The 24,585-nt window shown below is 44.8% G+C and overlaps 1 protein-coding gene across 9 annotated transcripts in view; it reads right to left on the reverse strand.

Moving 5' to 3' along the window:
* Nucleotides 1-1,031: 1,031 nt before the first annotated feature.
* Nucleotides 1,032-24,585, reverse strand: part of ifngr2 (interferon gamma receptor 2) — a 149,637-nt gene continuing 126,083 nt past the window's right edge. For 2 of the 9 annotated variants that reach the window (XM_061286757.1, XM_061286752.1), the window contains 3 exons: nucleotides 24,200-24,339; nucleotides 17,890-18,047; nucleotides 7,591-9,267 (listed from right to left, as the gene is read on the reverse strand). In XM_061286757.1, coding sequence (XP_061142741.1) covers nucleotides 17,919-18,047; nucleotides 24,200-24,339 — 269 coding nt within the window. In that variant the 3' untranslated portion in view covers nucleotides 7,591-9,267; nucleotides 17,890-17,918. Of the gene's footprint in view, nucleotides 2,619-7,323; nucleotides 9,268-12,974; nucleotides 13,964-15,838; nucleotides 17,773-17,889; nucleotides 18,048-19,114; nucleotides 19,227-24,199; nucleotides 24,340-24,585 lie in introns of those variants that run through there. The other 7 variants (XR_009715716.1, XM_061286751.1, XM_061286749.1 and 4 more) reach the window with 7 other exon arrangements.

Genomic DNA, 24,585 nt, shown 5'->3' on the forward strand with positions numbered 1-24,585 from the left:
TGGTGTGTCTATGAGGGAGGAAAAGACCAGTGCAGAACTGAGAAAGAAGATGGGAGTGGAGGGAGGCCATAGAGGAGAGGCAAACTGCGATGGTACGGACATGTAGTGAGGAAGGACGAGAACGACTGGGTGAAGAAAGTTATGTCGTATAACGTAGAGGGAACAAGACCCGCCGACCTAAAAAGACCTTGCAGACGACCGTGGCAGCCGACATGAAGGCACTCGGCATCAACCACGAGATGGCCATGGACCGTTCCCGGTGGAAGAAAGCCATATCGAGAACCCAGTCCAACCCAGCGGCGCCTGGAAAGCGGACTTTAAACCGATGATGATGATGTGCCGCGGCACACTGGTGTGCCGCAAAATATTGTCAGGGGTGCCGTGGGAAATTCTCCAATTTGTGCGCCTGTGCGGTATAGCGCCCGGAAGAGTAATCATATCTTCCATATCAGAAGGTGGCAGCAGCAGGTAGCGATTTGCCTTGTGCTTGCAGACGAGAAAGCATTGACAGCGACGTTGTCATTGTGGATAGCGAGACGACTCGATAGTGACAGTGATGGCGAAGTTGTTTAAGAGAGACGTTCAGCTGTGCCGTGGGATTGTAAAATATTAATTACAGAGCGCATTGTAAACAGGATCGCCAAACCACTGGTCAGTTCGCACAAGGCCTGGTCAGCCACTTGCTAATCATGCATGCGTGGAGAATCTTGAGATTTCATATTGTGTCGGTCTGATTGTATTGCATCAGCGCATATTCAGTTTGTGTGTGTTGCTGTGTGCTTTTGCTAACAGTGACAAACACTATGACGGTTGTGGTGCGTTTGTGGTCCAATGGAAATCAGTGGATGCAGTTCAACCGGAGAACCTGGGTTGGTTATATTTAACATACATAAAATAAACAGTCAAGTCGAGACACCTCGACTGTGATAGCCACTCAGCTGCTGTCAGAACAGCAGAGCGTCTTTAAAAGTGACTGTTAGAGTGGTGCTCACTCTAACTTATTTTGCAAGAACCACACGGAGACAAGTTAGTCGTTTTGGGCACCTGCAGGCGGAGAGTTCACTCGTCGCTGTGTTTACAGCGATGGTCGAATGAAGTCTGACTCTCGCTTCCCACATCTTTATTAAGAGAAAAAGGGTGGGGGTGATAGTAGACTGAATAGACAAGTTAAAAAGCCCTTGACCTCTAGATTAGCAGAGCAGGGGATGTTTTACGACATTGTGTAGGATGGAACAAGCTAGGTTATTTATTACTGGTTACATACATTCCAACATAATCATAGATCAAGATAGTTTGGAAAACCCTGACATATCCCTCCTGTTTTATCATATGATTATGTGAACCCGATCAACCAAACACAAGGAAGAAAATATAAAGAAGAACAGTAAAAATAATAAAACCAATAACAAAAAAGATCAATAAAAAACTGAGACGACAGCGGACGTGCTGGGGAACGAGTAGGGTGAAACATGACAAAAACAACCAATGATAGCAATAACTTCCAGCGAAGAAGAGGTTTTCCCTCAATACTCCAGTTCAAACTTATTGTGTGATCTAAAAACCTGCTGGCCGATGTTAAATCGCAGGAAAAGTCTCACACGGTCCCTCTGCCTTAGGCGACCAGAATGCTATCAATAAGAAAATATAAATAAAGCCACGATCCGTTCCGAATGAAGTAGGACCCGTCCAATGGTACAGCCATGTTGGCAGGAGAGCCCTTACACCTTGAAATGGCTCTCCCATCCTGGCACACAGCGGTGATGTCCAAAGCTCCCATCCAGTTCCCTCCTGGAGAGCAGTTGTCGTGAATGCATCCGTGGGTCTTGTTTTCTTGGATGAAACACGTGTAGTCCATTCCAGGTAGCGTCCTGGTTTAGGCCACTTGTGGCATCTGTCGTCCTCCAACAGTCACATTGGGATTAATCCAAAATAGTTTGATCACAGATTCATTCCTGCGAGTCCAGGGCGGTAGGGGTAGCGTCACTGACTGACAGTACGGTGTTGATATCAAACTCCTCCCATGGATGCCATACATTTCGCTTCAGTGACATTCATTGCTCTGGCCTCCAAGTGAACTTGTGTGGAGCAAGGGGAGTTTTTGGAAACACAGACATAACATCCCACCTGTGTGTGCGCTCTCACAGTGACCTTCACATACCGGTACCAAGCGTTGGTTTCGTATGGGTTTCTGGGGTCTCATGACCAGTCCTCAAAGTTCTCATCGTGTGACCATCGTTTCCCACGGTCAACATTATCACTTGGTCTGTTCAGATGTGTCCATAGACTATAGCATGCTCCAACCACAACGCAGCAGAGGATCCACCTAGCATGTGGAGCCCCGTTGCTACTAAGATGACAGGAACACCGAGACATACCCCCGCCTAGCGGAGTTGGGATCGTTGTTCGCAGACTTCGCCACCGTCCCGAAATGAGGGGTCCAGCACTCCTTGTAGCTTGCATTGGCTAAGGTGAATCCAGCTGGGTCGTTCAGCGATCTTCACTGCGGAGGGGGGTAGTCAGCAAGACTTGGAATGGTCCCTCCCACCATAGCTGGCCCAGTTCTTTCTTTTGATGACCTTGATGTAGACCCAGTCTCCTGGATTGATGGGGTTGTCGACCTGTGAGGAGGAAAGATCAGGCGGCAGTAAATTTGCATTTGACACATCCTTCAGCCTGAGGGCCCTGATCATGCTACCTATGTTCTTCATCTGCTTTTTGCAACTCTTGTAGTCAATTGTAATGCCCTTTTTAACGAGGCAGATAGGAGTGTTTGAAAGAAGAGTTTGAGCACTTCCTAATGATTCCTCCTAACCAAAGACCGTTCATGACAGGGGCTTTCCCATTTATTGCCTCCTGTCTTAAAGAAGATTCCCTTATCCATGCCGTCTTCTTCCTAACACGTTCGCACCCACACTGGTTGTGCACATAAACGCACACACACCGAGCGCGCACCCAAGGCTCAGACAAACGACAACAGCCTGACACAACTTTACAGAGATTACGCACGAACACAGAACACAGAACACAGACAAAGGGATTCTACACATCTCTCATGTAGCTTCTTTTGATAGAACCTCCTATTGGTAACTGTATAGCGGACTGTTCTGCATATAATCCCTTACTCAACTCCCTTGCTTCTACTTTTCCATGTTGGTGCAGTCGTAAGTGATCCCTATTGCAGTCATTGTCTTGTTAACTGTCGCCTTGTGCGAGTACTATGCATGATTGTGTGAAAGTCAAAAATTTAACGTATCCAACATTCTGACCACCCAAACTCCACTGTGGTGCAACGAATTTACTATTTTATTGAGTAGGTACATTGAGCAACCTAGCTTCCTCTTGACTGAATTCACTTTAGTCCAAATGTCCTATTCTAAAATGTATCTAACTCAATTTCTACTTCTTATGCCTGATGAGCCAAAACATCAGATCTCGCTCTTGTTTCTCTCCGTTTTAGCCTATTTGTTTTGTCCAATCTGTTCAATCTCTGACCATGATGCTTCTCTCTGTAGCTCTACGCATTATTAAATTTGTATCAAATCTCCTTAGTTCTGTCAAACTCAGTGCACAATGAAGCTCCTGTCCACTTTGACTCAAGCCCCACCAAGTTTAGCTATGCCACAGCAAGGAGCGCAATTTGGCCGTCGGCCACTTCATGTCCATATGTCTTCTGCTGCAAGTTGGTGTTCTTTTGTTGTTGCTTCAGAGCCAACCCATCCATCACTCTCGACTGAGTCCATTGTTCAAATGAGTCCATTTTCAACATTGTGAGTTCCTCCGCTTCTCACTGTCTTTTCTCGTCCCCGAGGATGTCGTCTTTCTTCCAGAGTGTACTTGTCCCCCTACAAGTACAACAACAGTCTTTCTTTGTCCTTGTCAAAGGTCAAAGGTGCCTCAAATCCAGGCACCGTTTTGTAGACGTCCATGGCTGCAGGCAGAGTCTCGGGATCGAGTTTCAGGGATCCTGGCACTGAGAGTGACAGACTGGGACATCAAACTTGTAACCAAATGTAGCTGCTGCCATCAATTCGCTAGTAACGTTTCTTTACCAAACTTCAAATTCTCCTAGTAACAGCCATCTCGTCTTTATATTGTAAGTCCTGTAACTCATCCTATTTTCGAGCTACGTTTCGTCTATAGTTCCAACTTAATGGAACAGTACATTGTCTTCAGTATCATTATTCAAAATTAACTCAACGAGGTCTGCGTTCCACATCTAGCCCTGATCTATGTCTTGACCTCTCAAACGTTACCTGTGTAAATTACCTTGCTCAAAAATGTGACTTAGAATATGGTGTTGTGAATTTCCAATCTCCCTGATCAAATTGGATCCCGCTTCTTAGTTCTTCTTTCTCATGCTCCTGTTAGCCTGCAATTGTCCAAATCAATAATGTTGTTGTCTTTCTTTCGAACCTCTAAATCTCTCGTGTTGCTAACCTATCTATACCAGGAAGGGTCTTAAAGAAAGGACCAACAGATTACTCCCAATATCTCCTCATTATTTATGAGTTAGCCTCCCTTTCCTCACTCGGGTGCATATCTTGTCAGTTGTTAATGGAAACCAGATGTCTCGTGCCAATGAGATCATGGACTAAGGCCCAAACAATCCCGCACGAACCTGACCCGAAAAATGACCCGGTCACACTTAGGCTTACTAGTGAGATATACATTGCATAATACCAGAATAGAAATTTACCACAGTATGACACCAAATGTATTAGAAAATCGATATGTCGTAAAGGTTTGTATTATTACTATCTTCCACTATCTGTCCTATTCACTCCCTCCTTCTGAGGCTTGGCAACGCCCATGCCTCACACCTTGACAAACTTTTTGGGAGAATGTGTTCTTTACTACATATGATTCCATCATTTAATTCGACTTTCTTTCCAAAACGCTTCTCAATTTCCCAGTTCACACATCTTCTGCATGTGTTACTGGTTCTCCAGTTTTTTCTCTAGTTAATTATTAATCCAAAAGCTATGTTTTTCATTTTAGCATTAAACTTACTCAAAACCACTCTTTCAGCAAAGTCGCTCTACTAATTTTCCATAGTAGTCGCCAAGAGCTTCAACCATTCAACCTGTATTTTCCTACCATTCAAGGCAATCATTCATCAATGCTCATTTGCATCTCACACACAGTCTCCAAAAAGGAGTCTTTCCATCACATTGGTCTCAATTCATCCAAGCTCACCACACAACATTCATATACCATTTTCAACTCAAGGTTCCTGATAGAACAATCCACCAATCCAAAAAAAACTCAACTCATAAAAACTACTGGCAAATTAACCTGAATTTTTCTTTGCTTTTAGATTTAACAAACTCAATTTCTCAGATTTAGCTCGCATATAGTAGTTTGTTATTTGTCAGTTAATTTTATAACACCATCAATCAATTATTCCTATTAAATGTAGCATTGCAATGTCTTAAATTCACAATTTTGCTTCTTCCAATTCCTGAAAGCATGTTCTGTCGTTTTCTTTTTCAAATTTCTCATGAGGGCTCGACACTTAACATGCACTAGTGTGGATCAATTTCTGCTCGCAAACACATTTTTCTTTTTTCCTCTCATTTTCATCTTTCCAAATCGTTTCTGTTCTGCGGTGCAAATTGGATAGACCACAGTCTAGCAAATTTCTTTACACTAAAAGTTTAGCCAATCTTCATCATTTTAACACACATGCACAGCTCTCGCGCGCGTAGGGCAGGTCCCAGCACCAATGATTCGTCACAGGCTGGCCATCTCCTGTGGTCGATCATGAGCTAGTCCCTCCCACGCACACAAGGACAGTACATTCTAATTTTTTTATTTATCTTCAAGTTGCATTCATTTACCACTTGATTTGCAAATTCTAACTTTAGTGTACACACACAATTTGATCCCTGGTAATTTGTCGTTGGGCATACAAACAGCATTGTCATACTTCTTGCATGGACAGGAGCTCTAATAATCCAAAAAATGTTCCAATAATCTGACAATGACATGTTTTGCTGTCATATGGGCATCTATTCTTTCTTTCTCTGTATGCTGTAAATGTGACTTTTCCTCTGCCTCTTCCTCTGCCCCTTGACTGGCACCGTTTTTTTGTTTTTTTCTAAAACACTCTCTTGACCAGTGTCCACGTTTCCCACAGTTCCAACAGTTGTCAGAATCTGATGGGTGTTTTGAATTATATGGTGGCCTTCGGCCTTGTTGGTCTCTAACTCTTCCTCTCCCCTTTGGGAACTTTGGAAGAAGATCGTTGTATCTTCATTTAGATCATTATCATCATCTAGATGAAATACATCAGAACTTTTGCCTTTTTGGATCACTTTTTCAGCATGCCTGTCCCACTGCATAGTTGTTGTATACAAGTTTTGCACACGAGCGGAATGCCTCTCTTGCTCTTCTGCTTGAGCTGCGGCTGGAGCCGTGGCCGGGACAGTGCGCCTGCGCACTGTGGCCTCATTGTCTTCCGGCCTGACAAACATAGTCGCAGCACTTTTCAACTTTCTGTCTTTTGGATTTATTCTCTTCTCTCTTGTGAAGCTTTCAACCACAGTCTAGCACAATTCAACTCTCTCTCTTTTCTTTTTCCACTTCAGCATGTATTACATACAATCAAGAAATCTACTCGCCATGAACTCATCTCCTTCAAGAGCTAGAGATTTATCGTTCTTTTTTCTCATCTTTTAATTTTCCAGTGTTTTTTTTCAATCTCTTTTTATTTTCTTTGAGGATCCTCAATGCAGGTTTAAATTGACCTTCTAACAAATTACTAGCCTGTGTTATTGCCATCGATCAATGCTAGAACTGCTTTTTAGTCAATTTATCCTACCAGTCATACATTCAACCACACAAATTTCTTATCCCTGCCTACGCAAAGTCCTCTTTTAAAAATAAAAGAGCTGCTTCATCCGGATGGGGGACTCTACAACACCCCTTCCTTCCCTGGGAACTGAAGACAACTGTCTAGTTACCCAGCCCTGCCAACGCGAAGTTGTCCCCTTAGAACAGTGGTTGTCAAATGAGGGTACACGGAGGTACGTGAGATTTTACAAAAATATATAAAACAGTTTGAAAACCACTGCTTCAGAAGAGCCACTTCATCCGGAGGGGGACTCTACAACACCCCCTCCTTCCACAAGACTTCTTATCTTCTGTCTTGCCTATTTTTATTCCTGTGCACTTTTACTTCTACGCGTTTCACAGCTCGAACAAATCAAAGCCGTATCTCATAGCTCGGACAAACCAAAGCCGTATCTCATAGCTCGGACAAACCAAAGCCGTATCAGCGGTTTTTTAAAATTTATTTTTTATTTTTATTTTTTAACTTACGTGTCTCCTGGTTTGTTGCATTGCCGGGTCCCGTCAAACCACCTCTGTCAGACGAAGGCAGACCTAAGATGCTGGCCCAGCGAAGAAGTTCTCTTCCCAGGACTTTCTTTTCCAGGTCCTCCTAATGGACGCTGGCTTGTCAACAATGCAGCACGTCTTCCTCCGTCAGCCAGATGGCGGGTATGAGGGTCCCGGGTTTCGGCACCAAAATGTTAGAGTGGTGCTCACTCTAACTTATTTTGCAAGAACCACACGGAGACAAGTTAGTCGTTTTGGGCACCTGCAGGCGGAGAGTTCACTCGTCGCTGTGTTTACAGCGATGGTCGAATGAAGTCTGACTCTCGCTTCCCACAAGAGCATCTTTATTAAGAGAAAAAGGGTGGGGGTGATAGTAGACTGAATAGACAAGTTAAAAAGCCCTTGACCTCTAGATTAGCAGAGCAGGGGATGTTTTACGACATTGTGTAGGATGGAACAAGCTAAGTTATTTATTACTGGTTACATACATTCCAACATAATCATAGATCAAGATAGTTTGGAAAACCCTGACAGTGACTTTGTTCTTAGTGTTGCAATATTTATAGACCTAGTCTAAAACAGTAAACAAAATAACTTACACCGTCTAAAAAACTGTCACTTTTATTTAAAAAAAGGAATACAATTTAAAGAATATTTAGTATTTATTTCTATTAAATTATTGGACTCTCCATACATATACCGTAATTTTCGGAGTATAAGTCGCTCCGGAGTATAAATCGCACCAGCCATGAAAACTGGGGCGGCACGGTCGCGTGCTGGTTAGCACATCTGCCTCACAGGTGCGGGTTCCACCTCCAGCCCTGCCTGTGTGGAGTATGCATTTTCTCCCCGTGCCCGTGTGGGTTTTGTCCGGGCACTCCGGTTTCCTCCCACATCACAAAAACATATTTGGTGGGTCGATTGAGCACTCCAAATTCCCTCTAGGTGTGAGTGCGAATGGTTGTTCGTCTCTGTCCCTACGATTGGTTCAGGGTGTCCCCCGCCTACTGCCTGCGACCACCATGGGGACAAGCAGTATAGAAAATGGATGGATGGATGGATGGGTTCTCAACTGGTCGATTGGGACACAGAAGTGCGTCGCCGACAGCGAGTAAAACAGTTGGATGTATTCATATTTTGATTTTTTCTACCCCCGTGACAGTAAACAAATACAGTGCAACTCAGCCTCTGGATGGCGGACATCAAGGCAAGCAATATGCTTTTGGCAGTGCATCAAATTCTTTTTAAACAGCATTCTACTGTGTGTTTTCAGAGGCTACATTTCATCGAACAAAATATTCTCTTAACTTCTAATAAAGTGTGTCGCAACTTTGCAACAATAGTATAATGCGGTTCTCAAGGTGACAATAGTTGAGACCCATTGTTGTATACTTTGTATATAAAATACTCACAAAACTATGGATATTTAGCTTTTGGGAGGAATAACAGGATGAATCTAAAATGCAACCATTACAACCTTTACAGGTTGAGTAGACATAACCTGTCAATGCAAGGTTGTACACATTTTATATATTTGTTTACTTTTGAGTTGCCTGGTTCTGATGCTTATTGCAATGCAATTGGTGAACGGATTCAATTAAAGTGACACATTCGAACACAGGATAGGCATTGGACCTGCAGTGGAAATCTTGGTGAAGTCACTCAGAAGACAAAGTCCTTAAACCAATTCTGCAATTTAGTGCTAGGCTATTTTTCTATTACCAAGTAGTCTATCATTTCATTTTTTTCCTTAATATACTTTTCATACTACTGGGATAAATTGTTTAGTTGTAGTATGTGAGAGTGGATAAAATATTGCTTCATTCACTGTCCTCGAGACTCCATGCTTGTAACATCAGAGAAGTCCTCAGTTGGGCTGTTGCTCGAGATTTGAATGAGAGACAGCTCACGTGCTTCAATGAAGACCTGTGGATGAACAACTCTGAGATTAAGTGAATTTTGAATATATTATTGTATTATTATATATATTCAATATATATTGTACAACAAGATTACATACACAATACATATACGTAAGTACTTACCGTTTTTTTCCATGTATAATACGCAAAATTTAACTACCGTTTTTTTCCATGTATAATGCGCAAAATTTAACTAATTTATTGTCCTAAAATCTGGGGCGCTCATTATAAATGGGTACAAAAATAAAAAGATTTTTTCTTAATTTATTTAATTATTTTTTATTTTTTTTAAGAAAATCATGGTACAACAATTTTTGAAGTAAATCACGGATGGTTCTTTACAACGTCACTTTCCTCTCTTTTCATTTTAACCTAACTGATCGCGGTGGTGCCTTTATGGGCAGTCGGAGAAATCAACGGCAACAAAAAAAATACATCCAGCCGAGTTAAGAAATCACCAGAAAGATCACCGAGACAATCCATCCATCCATCCATCTTCTTCCACTTATCCGGGGTCGGGTCGCGGGGGCAGCAGCTTCAGGAGGGACTCCCAGACTTCCCTCTCTCCAGCCACTTCATCTAGCTCATCCCGGGGGATCCCAAGGCGTTCCCAGGCCAGCTGAGAGACATAGTCTCTCCAGCGCGTCCTGGGTCGTCCCCGGGGTCTCCTACCGGTGGGACATGTCCGGAACACCTCCCTAGGGAGGCGTCCAGGAGGCATCCTGATGAGATGCCCGAGCCACCTCATCTGGCTCCTCTCAACGTGGAGGAGTAGCGACTCTACTCCGAGTCTCTCCCGGATGACCGAACTTCTCACCCTATCTCTAAGGGAGAGCCCGGACATCCTGCGGAGAAAACTTATTTCGGCCGCTTGTATCCGGGATCTCGTTCTTTCGGTCACGACCCATAGCTCGTGACCATAGGTGAGGGTAGGAGCGTAAATCGACCGGTAAATTGAGAGCTTTGCCTTTTTGCTCAGCTCTTTCTTTATCACGACGGACCGGTACAGAGTCCGCATTACTGCCGACGCTGCACCGATCCGCCTGTCGATCTCGCGCTCCATCCTCCCCTCACTCGTGAACAAGACCCCAAGATACTTAAACTCCTCCACTTGGGGCAGGACCTCATCCCCGATCCGGAGAGGGCGTTCCACCCTTTTCCGATCGAGGACCATGGACTCGGATTTGGAGGTGCTGACCCCCATCCCGACCGCTTCACACTCGGCTGCGAACCGCTCCAGTGAGAGCTGGAGATCACGGCCTGAAGAAGCCAACAGCACCACGTCGTCTGCAAAAAGCAGAGACGCGATTCTGAGGTCCCCAAACCGGACACCCTCAACGCCTCGGCTGCGCCTAGAAATTCTGTCCATAAAAATTATAAACAGAATCGGTGACAAAGGGCAGCCTTGGCGGAGTCCAACCCTCACTGGAAACGAATCCGACTTACTCCTTCTTCAGCTTGACGGCATCCCTTACCGCCGGTGTCCACCAGCGGGTTCGGGGATTGCCGCCACGACAGGCACCAATGACCTTACGGCCGCAGCTCCGGTCGGCCGCCTCAACAATGGAGGCGCGGAACAAGGTCCACTCGGACTCAATGTCCCCCGCCTCGCCCGGGACCTGGGAAAAGTTCTGCCGGAGGTGGGAGTTGAAGCTCTTCCTGACAGGAGATTCTGCCAGACGTTCCCAGCAGACCCTCACAGAACGTTTGGGTCTGCCAGGTCGGACCGGCATCTTCCCCCACCATCGGAGCCAACCCACCACCAGGTGGTGATCAGTTGACAGCTCCGCCCCTCTCTTCGCCCGAGTGTCCAAAACATGCGGCCGCAAATCCGATGACACGACTACAAAGTCGATTATCGAACTGCGGCCTAGGGTGTCCTGGTGCCAAGTGCACACATGGACACCCTTATGCTTGAACATGGTGTTCATTATAGAAAATCCGTGTCGAGCACAGAAGTCCAATAATAGAACACCACTCGGGTTCAGATCGGGGGGGCCGTTCCTCCCAATCACGCCCTTCCAGGTCTCACTGTCATTGCCCACGTGAGCATTGAAGTCACCCAGTAGAACGATGGAGTCCCCAGAAGAAGCGCTCTCCAGCACCTCCTCCAGGGACTCCAAAAAGGGTGGGTACTCTGAACTGCCGTTTGGTGCATAGACACAAACAACAGTCAGGACCCGTCCCCCCACCCGAAAGCGGAGGGAGGCTACCCTCTCGTTCACCGGGGTGAACCCCAATGTGCAGGCGCCCAGCCGGGGGGCAATAAGTATACCCACACCTGCTCGACGCCTCTCACCGTGGGCAACTCCAGAGTGGAAGAGAGTCCAGCCCCTCTCGAGAGGGCTTGTACCGGAACCCAAACTGTGCGTGGAAGCAAGTCCGACTATATCTAGTCGGAACTTTTCTGCCTCGCACACCAGCTCGGGTTCCTTTCCAGCCAGAGAGGTGACATTCCATGTCCCAAGAGCCAGCTTCTGCAGCCGGGGATCAGACCGCCAAGGTCCCTGCCTTTGGCCGCCGCCCAGCTTGCACTGCACCCGACCCCTTTGGCCCCTCCCACAGGTGGTGAGCCCGTAGGAAAGGGGACCCACGTTTCCTTTTGGGGCTGTGCCGGGCCGGGCCCCATGGGCGAAGGCCCGGCCACCAGACGCTCGCCTTCGAGCACCGCCTCCAGGCCTGGCTCCAGAGGGGGGCCCCGGTGACCCGCGTCCGGGCGAGGGAAAACGTGATTCAATAATAGTTTTCATCATAAGGGGTACTGTGAGCCGTGCTTTGTCTGGCCCCTCACCTAGGACCCGTTTGCCATGGGTGACCCTACCAGGGGCATGAAGCCCCAGACAACATGGCTCCTAGGATCATAGGGGCACGCAAACCCCTCCACCACGATAAGGTGACGACTCACGGACAATTGTGAATGATAAATAAATATTTTTTATATATATTATATATATATTATTATTATAATTATAATAAATAATTGTGATAAATAAATGGAACATCACTCAAATATTGGTGATCCCGTTGAGAGTCTCACATATTTCTTCGCTATCGAGTTTGCTACTGCATGCGCAGTGATACTGACCGGCAGAATAACATCCGGTTGTTCCCAAAGATGATATTTTTTCTGAAATAATTTTACGTTTACGGACTTAAGTAGGAGTTAAAATTTGGGTGCGTATTATACATGGGTACAGGCTTTTTTCCAGCATCGACATGCCATTTTTAGGGTGCGTATTATACATGGGGGCGCATTATACATGGAAAAAACGGTAACTACCCTCGGGATTCCAGATCATTGCCACTGGGACCTGGCATCATAGTTTGATGATCGGCTTTATTGCCTTGCAGCAGTCTTAGGCACTCAAGTGAGAGGGGTGAAGCTGTCAACTAACCTCTGATAATTACTTACTAGGGGTGGGCAATACTGCGCAAAAATAAAATCACCAACCATAACGGATTTTTAAAAAAACATTTTTAGAAATGTTTAGAATGAGTCTTTTTCCTGGCGGCGTTGTGTGTGGCAGCCTTCCAGTAGTTCTCTCGCTCTCTTTTCGAAAAAGTTTCTCTCATCCGCGGTGCTATGACTACTATTGCTTAGTCAAGTGATTTTCTATTCAACCGAAAGCATGGTCCCGGTGTGGTTCCACACCTGCCTGTAGAGGTAAGGAAGCCCTATCGTGGCTGCAAAGCCGGGGCTACACGAAAAGGTCAAGTCATAGTTTGCTTTATTGTCAATTTCTCCACATGTCAAGACACACAAAGAGATCAAAATTACGTTTCCCACTATCCCACAGTGACAAGACATGGTACACAATATACATACAAGTAAACAGCACAAAGGGTAAAAACAAGAAGGCACAAACAATGAATAAATAAGAGCGATGAATAAATAATAAATAAACAAATAACATAATAAATAAGAGGAGCAAAAATAGAGCAAGTGTGCATACAGCAGACAGGCAGAATATAGCGTGTCAAGTGACATGGTGGTACGAGATGGTGTAAAATTAGGTAGTGAATTTGGCCCAGGCACATTGGCTATCCCAAAACATGTAGTAGTTCAAAATTTCACCAGGAGATGGTGTTAAAGCTTGACATAGGGGTGACCTGATAGAAATTAACAAATCTAATAAATCAAATAGTTAGCAATTGGGAGGACATGACCTGTTCAAACACGTAGCCACGCACAATTTTGGAATATGAATTTGCTATGCCATAATTTTAAGATGCAACAGCTTGAGCAATATCAATATATGTGTTTAGGTTGGAAGAACCCATTATTGTGTTAACTACTATTATGTGTTGAGATTGATCTTTATTAGACAAGATATATGTGATTCATGTTGCAATGTTTTGTCCAACCTGTATTTAACATTGGTGTTCCATCCATACCTGAATGCATTAAGTTGAGAGGAGACTTAAGGGCTAATACTAAAAGTAAAGAACGAGCAAAACAGGAAACATCTGTTTCCAGTGATTGCTGCTTGAAGCAAGGTTGCCAAGACAACCAGTGGTTTCTAGCTGGCCTGGACAGGCACCAGCTCAGGAACATTCTCGAAACTTCCAGAAACTTCCAGGAAGGCCACCTGACGTGCCGGATGATGTAATTCCAGTGAAGTAATTCCAGAAGCCTATAAATAGGTTGCCCGGACACAGAGCGGGCGCGCTTCTTCCTAGTCAGGGCGATGGCCGTGACGCTGCCCGGAGTAAAAAAACGAAGATGGATTTTGTATTATTTTTGAGATTGAACCAAAATCTACTAAAATGAATTTCCAGAGTCTTCAAACTGGACTTTGTCAAATTTTAAGCTTCGAGGAAAGCAGGGGAGAAAGCCGCTCCGGGCAGAAAGGGGAAGTCGCCACATTTACTTTCTCCTCGCGGCCAGACCCTTCCTTTTTTTTAAACAGAATTCGGATTTCGGATCGATTATTTCGTATTAACTATGTCGAGCATGGTTTTATATGCGGTAATTACAACTTTAAAATGTCTTTCTTTCCCTATCATCGTCATTCTTTAAATCCGTTCAATTCTTTTTATGTAAAGTGAAGACAGCTTTAATCCTTAACATCAGGAATTGTCAGATCTGGTTCGAAGTAGTTATCCTGAGCTCAGCTAGGGCGAGGGCGCTCTAGTAAATTAACAAATCCTTGAGGTCTTAACAAAGGCATTTAAAAAATATCCGTAACGTAATACCAGCATCAAACCATTGAAGGGAGCCATCAATGCGACGCGGTCATACCGGCGACTTGCCTCGAATTGAGTTACTCGGCTCGCGCGTCGGATGACTTAAGCGGGATTGACGTCGTGTAGAAGTTGGGTTGATTCCAAGAGACTTAATTTAACTCGGGTGGTCAGCTACGGACGAGTCCCTTCGCCCCGGCTTATTGAACCCGTTACTGGGGAGCCGGAGGCACTTCGATAAAAAGTGCGCGTTTGACATTTTGGCGCCCAACGAGTGGATTTAGGATTTACTGGTGAATATTTATTCGCAGCTCCAAAACGAAGTCCGCGTTTGACATTTTGGCGCCCAACGAGTGGAGGGGGGTTGTGAGTTAAGATTTATTAATAGATGTTTGCTCGCAGCTCCAAAACGAACCTGTGTGGAGTTTTTTCAGTTTTTTCTTCCTAGGAACTGTCATAATTTCGCTCACTGATACAAACAAATGTCAGAACGGGTTTGAGTGACATAAAAACAGTCTCTTTAAGGAATAGAGTTTCCTAGAAAATAACCTTTTTAAAGTACGAGAGGATTAGAACTGTTTTGTGTCATAGTAAACGGTGACCGCTACCCCTTAGCACGTTGCTATAAGGATGAGTTTTGTTCGCAGAGTATTCGGCAGAACTTGCGAAAGCTAAAGGGGCCGGTACATGGGCACGTTTCTTGCGTGGCGGTACATTGAAACGCAGAAAGTGCATCCCGCCGTTGAGAGAATCAATTAGCGAGGCGGGAGTTCTCAAATTGGTGTTCTGAGTAGAGGCGACGCAAAAGGCGCCGTTGAGTAACTAAGAGCTGTATCGTCCCTATTCCGAGTGCACACGGAAAGGCTTCGAAAGGAGACAGCTCGAACCTACAACTATTCTTTGGAGGCGGCTTGTGAAGCGAAGCTGGCCTCCAGAGTTTGCTAAATACATAGTAAAGCTGGCATGGGAGCGGCGCCTCGCTGTGTAGTGTGTGCGCTTTTTGAGGAAGGAGTTTTAGAGAATGAAAAAAAAGAAAAAGCTAAAGAGGAAGAGCAGAGCAGGCTGTTTGCCCGGTGGGGGCTGAGTGTCCTCGGGGAGAGTGTTAAAGCGACAGTCTGTGTTTCCCACAGGGTGTTTGAAGCGGGGAGAAGATGACATTTGCGCTGCGTTGCTTGTTTGTTTCTATGTTGTCTGTTGGTGTTATGTGTTGTAAGACGAAATTGGCTATAATGGTGCACTGAAGAATATGCTGGACTGTAGTTTGTCTGGTTTGCACCGCAAAATGGGAGAAAAAAAAAGTGGGGGGGATTACCGTTTTTTTCCTTGTATAATGCGCAAAATTTAACTAATTTATTGTCCTAAAATCTGGGGTGCGCATTATACATGGGTACAATTTTTTTTTTTTTTTTTTAAAGAAAGTCATGGTACAACAAAACCAACAACAGGACTGACCGACAAAGACGTGGAACAAAAAGACAGGGTGACATTACCAAAGACAGGAACAGAAACCAAACAGACATCATGTCATCATCCGACGGTGAGCGAGGGGCAGACAGGACTTAAATACAAAACATTACATTGATTGAGGTGACACAGGAAGAGAGGGGCGACGCGAACAGGAACTATGGCAACCTAGACACATAGCAAAACTGGGGACAAGACATGACAAATCTCCCTCGAAATAAAACTGGAAATCACCTTTCTTCTTGTTTGTTGTCAATCGCGCATCGCATTCAGCCATCCTGCCCAACACACTTAGTCAGTAAAATTTATAATTGACGACACATCGTTTGATGCGATGGTGCAATCCTTGATAGTGTGTTATTGTCAAATATTGTTTGTTTTTTAATCTCCATCGCGAACCAGACGTCATACGGAGGCAGTATGACTGCGCATGCGCACTATGGATCCGATTCGCAAAACGGATGCGCAAGACACGTCAGCTATATAAAGAGCGAGAGTTGTTTTCTTCCTATTAGTTTCAATTCACAGTTTAATTAGCAGTTTCAATCAGCAAATAACAAAATGCGTATTATAGGTAATATTTTATTTCACAACACTTTGCCTTGTTCCTTTCGTCTCTGCTGTTCACTTCAAACACGCTCCATACGACCGCAATGCTCTCGTATCAGACACTTGCTCGATCACCTGCTCGTTTGCTGTCTGTCACAATGTACCCTACACAAATCCGAAACATTTGTTGCGGCTCCGAGTCACGACGAGGGGCAAGTTTTGGTTTCCAAGGGTGTTTTTATTTCTCTTCAACGTCTCTCCCATACAGAGCCGCCTTTTTCACGTCCGCACGCCTTTTTCAAATGTGCGCACTGAGCGCGGTGGTGCCTTTACGGGCAGTCGGAGAAATCAACGCCAACTAAAAAAATTACATCCAGCCTAGTTAAGACCATACCAAAGACTATAAAAATGGGACCCATTGCCTCCCTGCGTGTGTGACGATCATTGGGACTTAAAAAAAAAAAATTCATAAAAAAAATTCATAAAAATTGGGTGCGTATTATACATGGGTACAGGCTTTTTTCCAGCATCAGCATGCCATTTTTAGGGTGTGTATTATACATGGGGGCGCACTATACACGGAAAAAACCGGTACATCAATATTTAGTAGATCCTCCTTTTGCAGAAATAACAGCCACTAAACGCTTCCTATAGCTTCCAATGAGAGTCTGGATTCTGGTTGAAAGTATTTTTGACCATTTTTCTTTACAAAACATCTCTAGTTCAGTCCGGTTTGATAGTTTCCGAGCATGGACAGCCTTCTTTAAACCACAAGATTTTCAATAATATTCAGGTCTGGGGACGGAGATTGGCATTCCACAACGTTGTACTTGTTCCTCTGCATGAATTTGAACAGTGTTTAGAGTCGTTGTCTTGTTGAAGTATCCAGCCCCTACGCGAGCTGCCCCTGTGCCTCTCCGCCGACAGCATGAGGAGGGCGCTTGCCGCTATCAACATCCCTAAGGCGGCGGGCCCTGACAACATCCCGGGTCGAGCGCTGAAGGACTGCGCTGGTGAGCTGACGGATGTCTTCACAGACATCTTTAACACTTCCCTGCAGCAGGCCATCGTCCCGTCGTGTTTCAAAGCTGCCACCATCGTACCTGTGCCGAAGAAACCCGCTCCGTCCTGCTTCAATGACTACCGCCCCGTGGCACTTACGCCCATCATCATGAAGTGCTTTGAGCGGCTTGTCATGGAGCACATCCAACCCGTTCTCCCCCCCACCATTGACCCCTTCCAGTTTGCGTACCGAGCCAAACGGTCCTCTGAGGATGCCATCTGCTCTGCCCTCCACTCGGCCCTCACCCACCTGGAGAGAAGGGACTCGTATGTGAGATTGCTGTTTGTGGACTTCAGTTCTGCCTTCAACACCATTGTGGCACAACGCCTCATCAGCAAACTTGACACGCTGGGCCTCAGTACCTACCTCTGCAACTGGTTACTGGACTTCCTCTGTCAGAGGCCACAGGTAGTACATGTTGGCGACAAAATCTCCGCCAGCATCACGCTGAGCACGGGGGCCCCCCAAGGCTGCGTGCTCAGTCCGCTGCTCTCCACCCTCCTGACGCATGTCTGCACTGCAACCTACAGCGAGAACTGCATAGTGAAGTTTGCTGACGACACGACTCTGGTGGGTCTCATCACCAAGGGAGACGAGACTCAATACAGGCTGGAGGTTGACCTTCTGACCACGTGGTGCAGGGACAACAACCTCCTGCTGAACGTCGACAAGACCAAGGAGATTGTTGTGGACTTCTGGAAGGGTCACACCCAACACCTGCCGCTGACCATCGACGGTGCTGTGGTGGAGAGAGTGAGCAGCGCCAAGTTCCTGGGGGTGCACATCAGCGAGGATCTCTCCTGGTCTACCAACACCGCATCACTGGCAAAGAAAGCCCAGCGCCGCCTGTACTTCCTGCGGAAACTCAGGCGAGCGAGCGCTCCTCCGGCCGTCATGACTACATTTTACCGCGGCACCATTGAGAGCGTCTTCTCCAGCTGTATTGCTGTTTGGGGTGGCGGCTGCACTGACTACAACTTGAAGGCCCTGCAGCGCATAGTGAACACGGCTGGTAAGATTATTGGTGCTTCGCTCCCCTCCTTGAAGGACATTTACACCTCCCATCTCACCCGCAAGGCGACCACGATTGTGAGTGATGTGAGTCACCCCGCTCACTCTTTGTTCGAGCTTCTGCCCTCTGGAAAGGGGTACAGAAGCCTGCGCTCCCGCACCACCAGACTCTCAAACAGCTTCATACTCCAGGCTGTTAGGATCCTGAACTCGCTTCCCTGTTCTGCGTAGCGTCCTGTACTTTTACTGTCTGTATGCACACTGGCTCTTATTTGTTGTGTCATCTGTTTATTTATTATTTATTATTACTCTTATTATTTATTGTTTGTGCCTTCTTGTTTTTTTTATATTGCGTCGTTTACTTGTATGTCTATCGTGTAATATGTCTTGTCACCGTGGGATAGAGAAAACGTAATTTCGATCTCTTTGTGTGTCTCGGCATGTGAAGACGTTGACAATAAAGCAGACTTTGACTTGAAAAGCTTCAACTTTGTCACTGAATTCTGAACATTGTTTGCAAGAATCTGCTGATACTGACTGGAATCCATGCGACCTTCAACTTTAACAAGATTGCCAGTACCTGCACAGGCCACACAGCTCCACAGCATGATGGAACCACTACCATATTTGACTGTGGGTAGCAAGTGTTTGTCCCGGAATGCTGTGTTCTTCTTCCGCCATCCATAATGCCCCTTGTTATGTCCAAATAACACAAGTTTAGTTTCAGCACTTTATTCCAAAATGAAGCTATCTTGTCAAAAATTGAGACATGTGCGCAGAAAAGGCTTCTGCTGCATTACTCTCCCATGCAGCATATCCTTGTGCAAAGTGCGCTGAATAGTTGAACACAGTGACATCATCTGCAGCAAGATCATGTTGTACGGGTAGGTCTTTGAAGCTGGTCTGTGGGTTGACTTTGACTGTTCTCACCATCCTTCACCTCTGCTTATCTGAGATTTTTCTTAGCCTGCCCCTCCGGGCCTACAACTGTGCCTGTGGCCTTCTATTTTCATACTATGTTCCTCACAGTGGAGACTGACAGCTAAAATCTCTGAGTTCGCTTTTTGTATCCTTTCCCTAAAGCAGGGGTCGAGAACCTTTTTGACTAAGAGAGCCATGAAAGCAAAAAATTTGGAAATTTATTTCAGTGAGAGCCAGATAATATATTTCAAAAGTGAATTCAACTAAATGTCAGTATAATAAGCCTCTGAATTTATTCTTTTAAATAATGTTGTTATAACTGTTAGAAAAATGTATATATATGTTATAGAGATGCACCGATCCGACTTTTTCAGTTTCGATACCGATACCGATGCCGTGGCTTTGCGTATCGGTCGATACCCGATACCGATCCGATATTATGGTTGACTTAACAAGCTACATAACTCTACATGTGGAACAGAAAAGATCAAAGGCAATGGCATCAGGCAGACTACACAGTTCTTTGCTCTAAATTAGGGGTGTCCAAACTAACGGTCCAGTTTTTATTGGCCCGCAGCAAATTCTGAAAACATAATTGAATATGGCCCGCACAAGAAGCTTGAGCTCAGCTTCTCAGTTTCCACACTAGATGGAGCCCGCCACACAAAGCGTTTGACGTCCCATTAACACCCCCCCGGAAGAGAAGCGAACACGCAGCGTTTGACATCCGATTAGCCTCCCCCCCCCCCATTCGGGAGAGAAGCGAACGCGCAGCCTTTGACGTCCCATTAGCAACCCGAAGAGAAGCGAACGCGCAGGGTTTGACGTCCGCTTAGCAACCCGGGGAAGAGAAGCGAACGTTCGCTCCATGTTTGCGTTTGTTTAGAAAACTCTCGTGGCATGCGGCACACGTGCTGCTGACGTATGACGTAGCCCGCGTCCCAATAGATTAAGGAAAGTATTGGCTCACAGATCGGCTGCATTTTCCGATACCCGATCCATCTATTTTGTTGATATCGGGGCCGATATCCGATCCAGATATCGGATCGGTGCATCTCTAATATGTTATCATGCGTTCTCTAATCAATGCTTTACCGCAATTTTACTGCAATATATGCTTGCTGTTTGGCCTTGCGGTTTTTATGATGTACCACAGAAGGACAGTTCCTTTCTAACAAAGACCACTTTGTTAGACAACATGCCTCATTGCTGTCTTGCACCCAAGATGAACCTCCAAGTGACCATTAAAGTCAGGATTTCCTAACTATCTTGATCGTAGGATTAGGTTGGAATGTATATAACCAGTAATAAATAACTTAGCTTGTTGCATCCTACACAATGTCGTAAAACTTCCCTTGCTATGTTTTAACTAGAGGTCAAAGGTTTTTTTTTCTGTATCCAGTCCACTCAAACTCCTCTTCCCAGATGTTTTTATTAGTATGTAAACACCTAGTGATTTTTCCTTACGAGGCAAAGCCCACATGCTTTCCCCCTCCTTTCCTGAGGGGCTTGTCTCACAAATTGTGGGTAGGGCAAATCCAAATAAAAAGAGCCGGAGTGCCTACAGATATTTAGTGTGTGTAGAGATTGTTGTAAGCTATCTGTACTGCACTCCTCGCGAGAAAATACTTAATATTCTGTCTCACTTGTGGTTTGTTTGCTGTTGCTCTTCTCTTAATAGTTATCCAGTCATCGAAATAAACCTGACAATAACACTCACCATTACAGAACAGTTCTTGCCGACAGAGGCATGTCTTGTATCCGTTTGATTATTGTCTTTGTTCGGAAGATCATCAAAAGGTTCATTGGCTACATCCAGCATGAACGTTTTAGCATACTCGCCATCAGTGAATGGTTTTCCGTTCCTCACTATTGCTAAAGAACCAGCAAAGCTAGCCGAATTATAGTCACCTTGCCGGGTCCATACGCGGAGTTGCTGCTGGCTAGCTTGCACCCTGCTCAGAAGCTCTTGGCACACTTTCTTTCTGCTGTCTCCCGCCGGGTATTTTGATGCAAAGGTAGCGTGGGGCGTGTCGAAGTGCCGCTTTACATTCGACCGTTTCAACGATGTAATTTTGTCATTGCAAATTAGACACACCGCAGAACCCGCTCTCTCCACAAAGGCGAATTCTTCGGTCCACTCGTCCTGAAATGTACGATACTCGTCTTTTTTTCTTTTCGCCATCTTCTTCGTCAAAGGGTTAGCTTTGAGCTAATGACCGAGCAGACGCCGTCTCAGACTGATTCAAAAGGGGGCGTTTACCTGTTTTACCCAGCAACGGCAAACGTAGGCCAGTATCATCCAATTAAAATAATGGACAATTGCTCCTGCAGCCCTGAACAGGACATGCGCAGTGAAAAATCGATGGATGGATTAAAACAAGTGAGAATATTTTGTTTTATCTGCGAGCCATATGCAATCATCAAAAGAGCCACATCTGTCTCGCGAGCCATAGGTTTCCGACCCCTGCCCTAAAGCATGACGTTGAACAATCTTTGTTTTCAGGTCATTTGTCAGTTGTTTTGAGGCTCCCATGTTCCCTAACCCTAACTTGGAACTGGCTACCATAAATACCATTTCTCATGATTGGCTTCACCTGTGTATGTAGATCAGTTCCAATAATTAGTCATAAAGGTATTCAAGTCAATAAAACAACGAGGGTGCCCAAATGTATGCCTACTTTTGTTTAAATAATGATTGCGCACTTTCTGTAAATACTATAGACTTCATTTCCCTTCTCAAATACCACTGTGGTTGTCTGCTATATGATATATTTAACTGAAATTGCTGATACGAACAACCAATGATTTGTAAAGCGAAATCTTAAAAATTATCAAGGGTGCCCGGACCTTTTCATACAACTGTATTTATTTACCGTATTTTGCGCCCTATTAGGCGCACCGGGTTATAAGGCGCACCTTCAATGAACGGCCAATTTTAAAACTTTGTCCATATATAAGGCGCACCGGACTATAAGGTGCATAAAATAGAAGCTTTACTGCAACAAACTGAGGTTGACTAGGGTTGCGGTATGCACCCACGAGCCAATAACCAACGAGCCCTCTGTAAACAATCGCGTTTCTCAAACGATCTCCTATAAAATGATTGGAACTGACTAAAGTTCGATCTAACGCATTGGTACGACTTACCTATGTTTCCCTTCCATATCGATCCGTTGATTTACTCGAAACATTAACAGAGCAGCCTATTTTGACATGAAATAGCCTCGCGCGTATAGCAGCTATCGTTATAGCATTCGCCATCCGCAATTTCCTATGAGCCTCAGCTCGCAAACTCCCATGAGCCTCAGCAAAGTGTAAACAATCGCGTTTCTGAAACGATCTCCTATAAAATGAACAGAACTGACGAAAGTTCGATCTAACGCATTGGTACTACTTACCTATGTTTCCCTTCCTTATCGATCCGTACATTTTCTCGAAACATTAACAGAGCAGCCTATTTTGACATGAAATAGCCTCGCGCGTATAGCAGCTATCATTATAGCATTAGCCATCTGCAATTTCCTATGAGCCCCAGCTCGCAATCTCCCATGAGCCTCAGCAAAGTGTAAACAATCGCGTTTCTCAAACGATCTCCTATAAAATGATCAGAACTGACTAAAGTTCAATCTAACTCATTGGTACTACTTACCTATGTTTCCCTTCCATATCAATCCGTAGATTTACTCGAAACAATAACAGAGCAGCCTATTTTGACATGAAATAGCCTCGCGCGTATAGCAGCTATCGTTATAGCATTAGCCATTCGGAATTTCCCATGAGCCTCAGCTCGTAATCTCCCATGAGCCTCAGCAAAGTGTAAACAATCGCGTTTCTCAAACGATCTCCTATAAAATGATCAGAACTGACTAAAGTTCGATCTAACGCATTGGTACTACTTACCTATGTATCCCTTCCATATCGATCCGTAGATTTACTCGAAACATTAATAGAGCAGCCTATTTTGACATGAAATAGCCTCGCGCGTATAGCAGCTATCGTTATAGCATTTGCCATACACAATCTCACATGAGCCTCAGGAAAGTGTAAACAATCGCGTTTCTCAAACGATCTCCTATAAAATGATCAGAACTGACTATAGTTCGATCTAACGCATTGGTACTACTTACCTATGTTTCCCTTCCATATCGATCCGTAGATTTACTCGAAACATTAACAGAGCAGCCTATTTTGACATGAAATAGCCTCGCGCGTATAGCAGCTATCGTTATAGCATTAGCCATCCACAATTTCCCATGAGCCTCAGCTCGCAATCTCCCATGAGCCTCAGCAAAGTGTAAACAATAGCGTTTCTCAAACGATCTCCGAAAAATCATCAGAACTGACTAAAGTTCGATCTAACGCATTGGTACTACTTACCTATGTATTCCTTCCATATCGATCCGTAGGTTTACTCGAAACATTAACGGAGCAGCCTATTTTGACATGAAATAGCCTCGCGGGTACAACAGCTATTCGGTGACGCCCCCTGACTACAGTTACCGTAATGTTGGGAAGCGATGCGACCTTGTAATTTACAAGTCGTACTAAAACGTACTAAAACATTTTGGCAGAGCACTGTGTACAACCAGTATGGATCAACAAGTTCATCAATTGATCCGAATATAAGGCGCACCGGACTATAAGGCGCACTGTCGACTTTTGATAAAAATTTTGGTTTTTAGGTGCGCCTTTTAGGGCGGAAATTACGGTAATTGTTTATTTATAATTTATTACTACTCACAATATCTGGGATCTTGTAAGAAGGTTGAAACCACTCCTTGATTCTCCTCCTCTGAAACAGCGGGATGTATGCTATGAATGGTATTAAAATAAGAACAAGCACTACGGCAAAACCTTTCTCAATTTGTTTTGTTCCTGGGCCTGGAAAACACAAAAATAGAGACAAAATCTGTAAGATGTTTTATGCATTTCAAATAATTGAAACAAATGTCTGTCATGCAAGAAAGAACTGACCCCAAATAGTTTTAACATAGAAAGAGTGGAATGGGTGTAACCACACTAAACAACCTACCAACCCACACACACACATATACACACACGTACACGCACACACGTATCGTATTTCTATTGTTTATACATTATTTTCTGTATGTCATTTATACTTTT

This window comes from Syngnathus typhle, linkage group LG9 (assembly GCF_033458585.1).
Source record: "Syngnathus typhle isolate RoL2023-S1 ecotype Sweden linkage group LG9, RoL_Styp_1.0, whole genome shotgun sequence".
NCBI lineage: Eukaryota > Metazoa > Chordata > Actinopteri > Syngnathiformes > Syngnathidae > Syngnathus > Syngnathus typhle.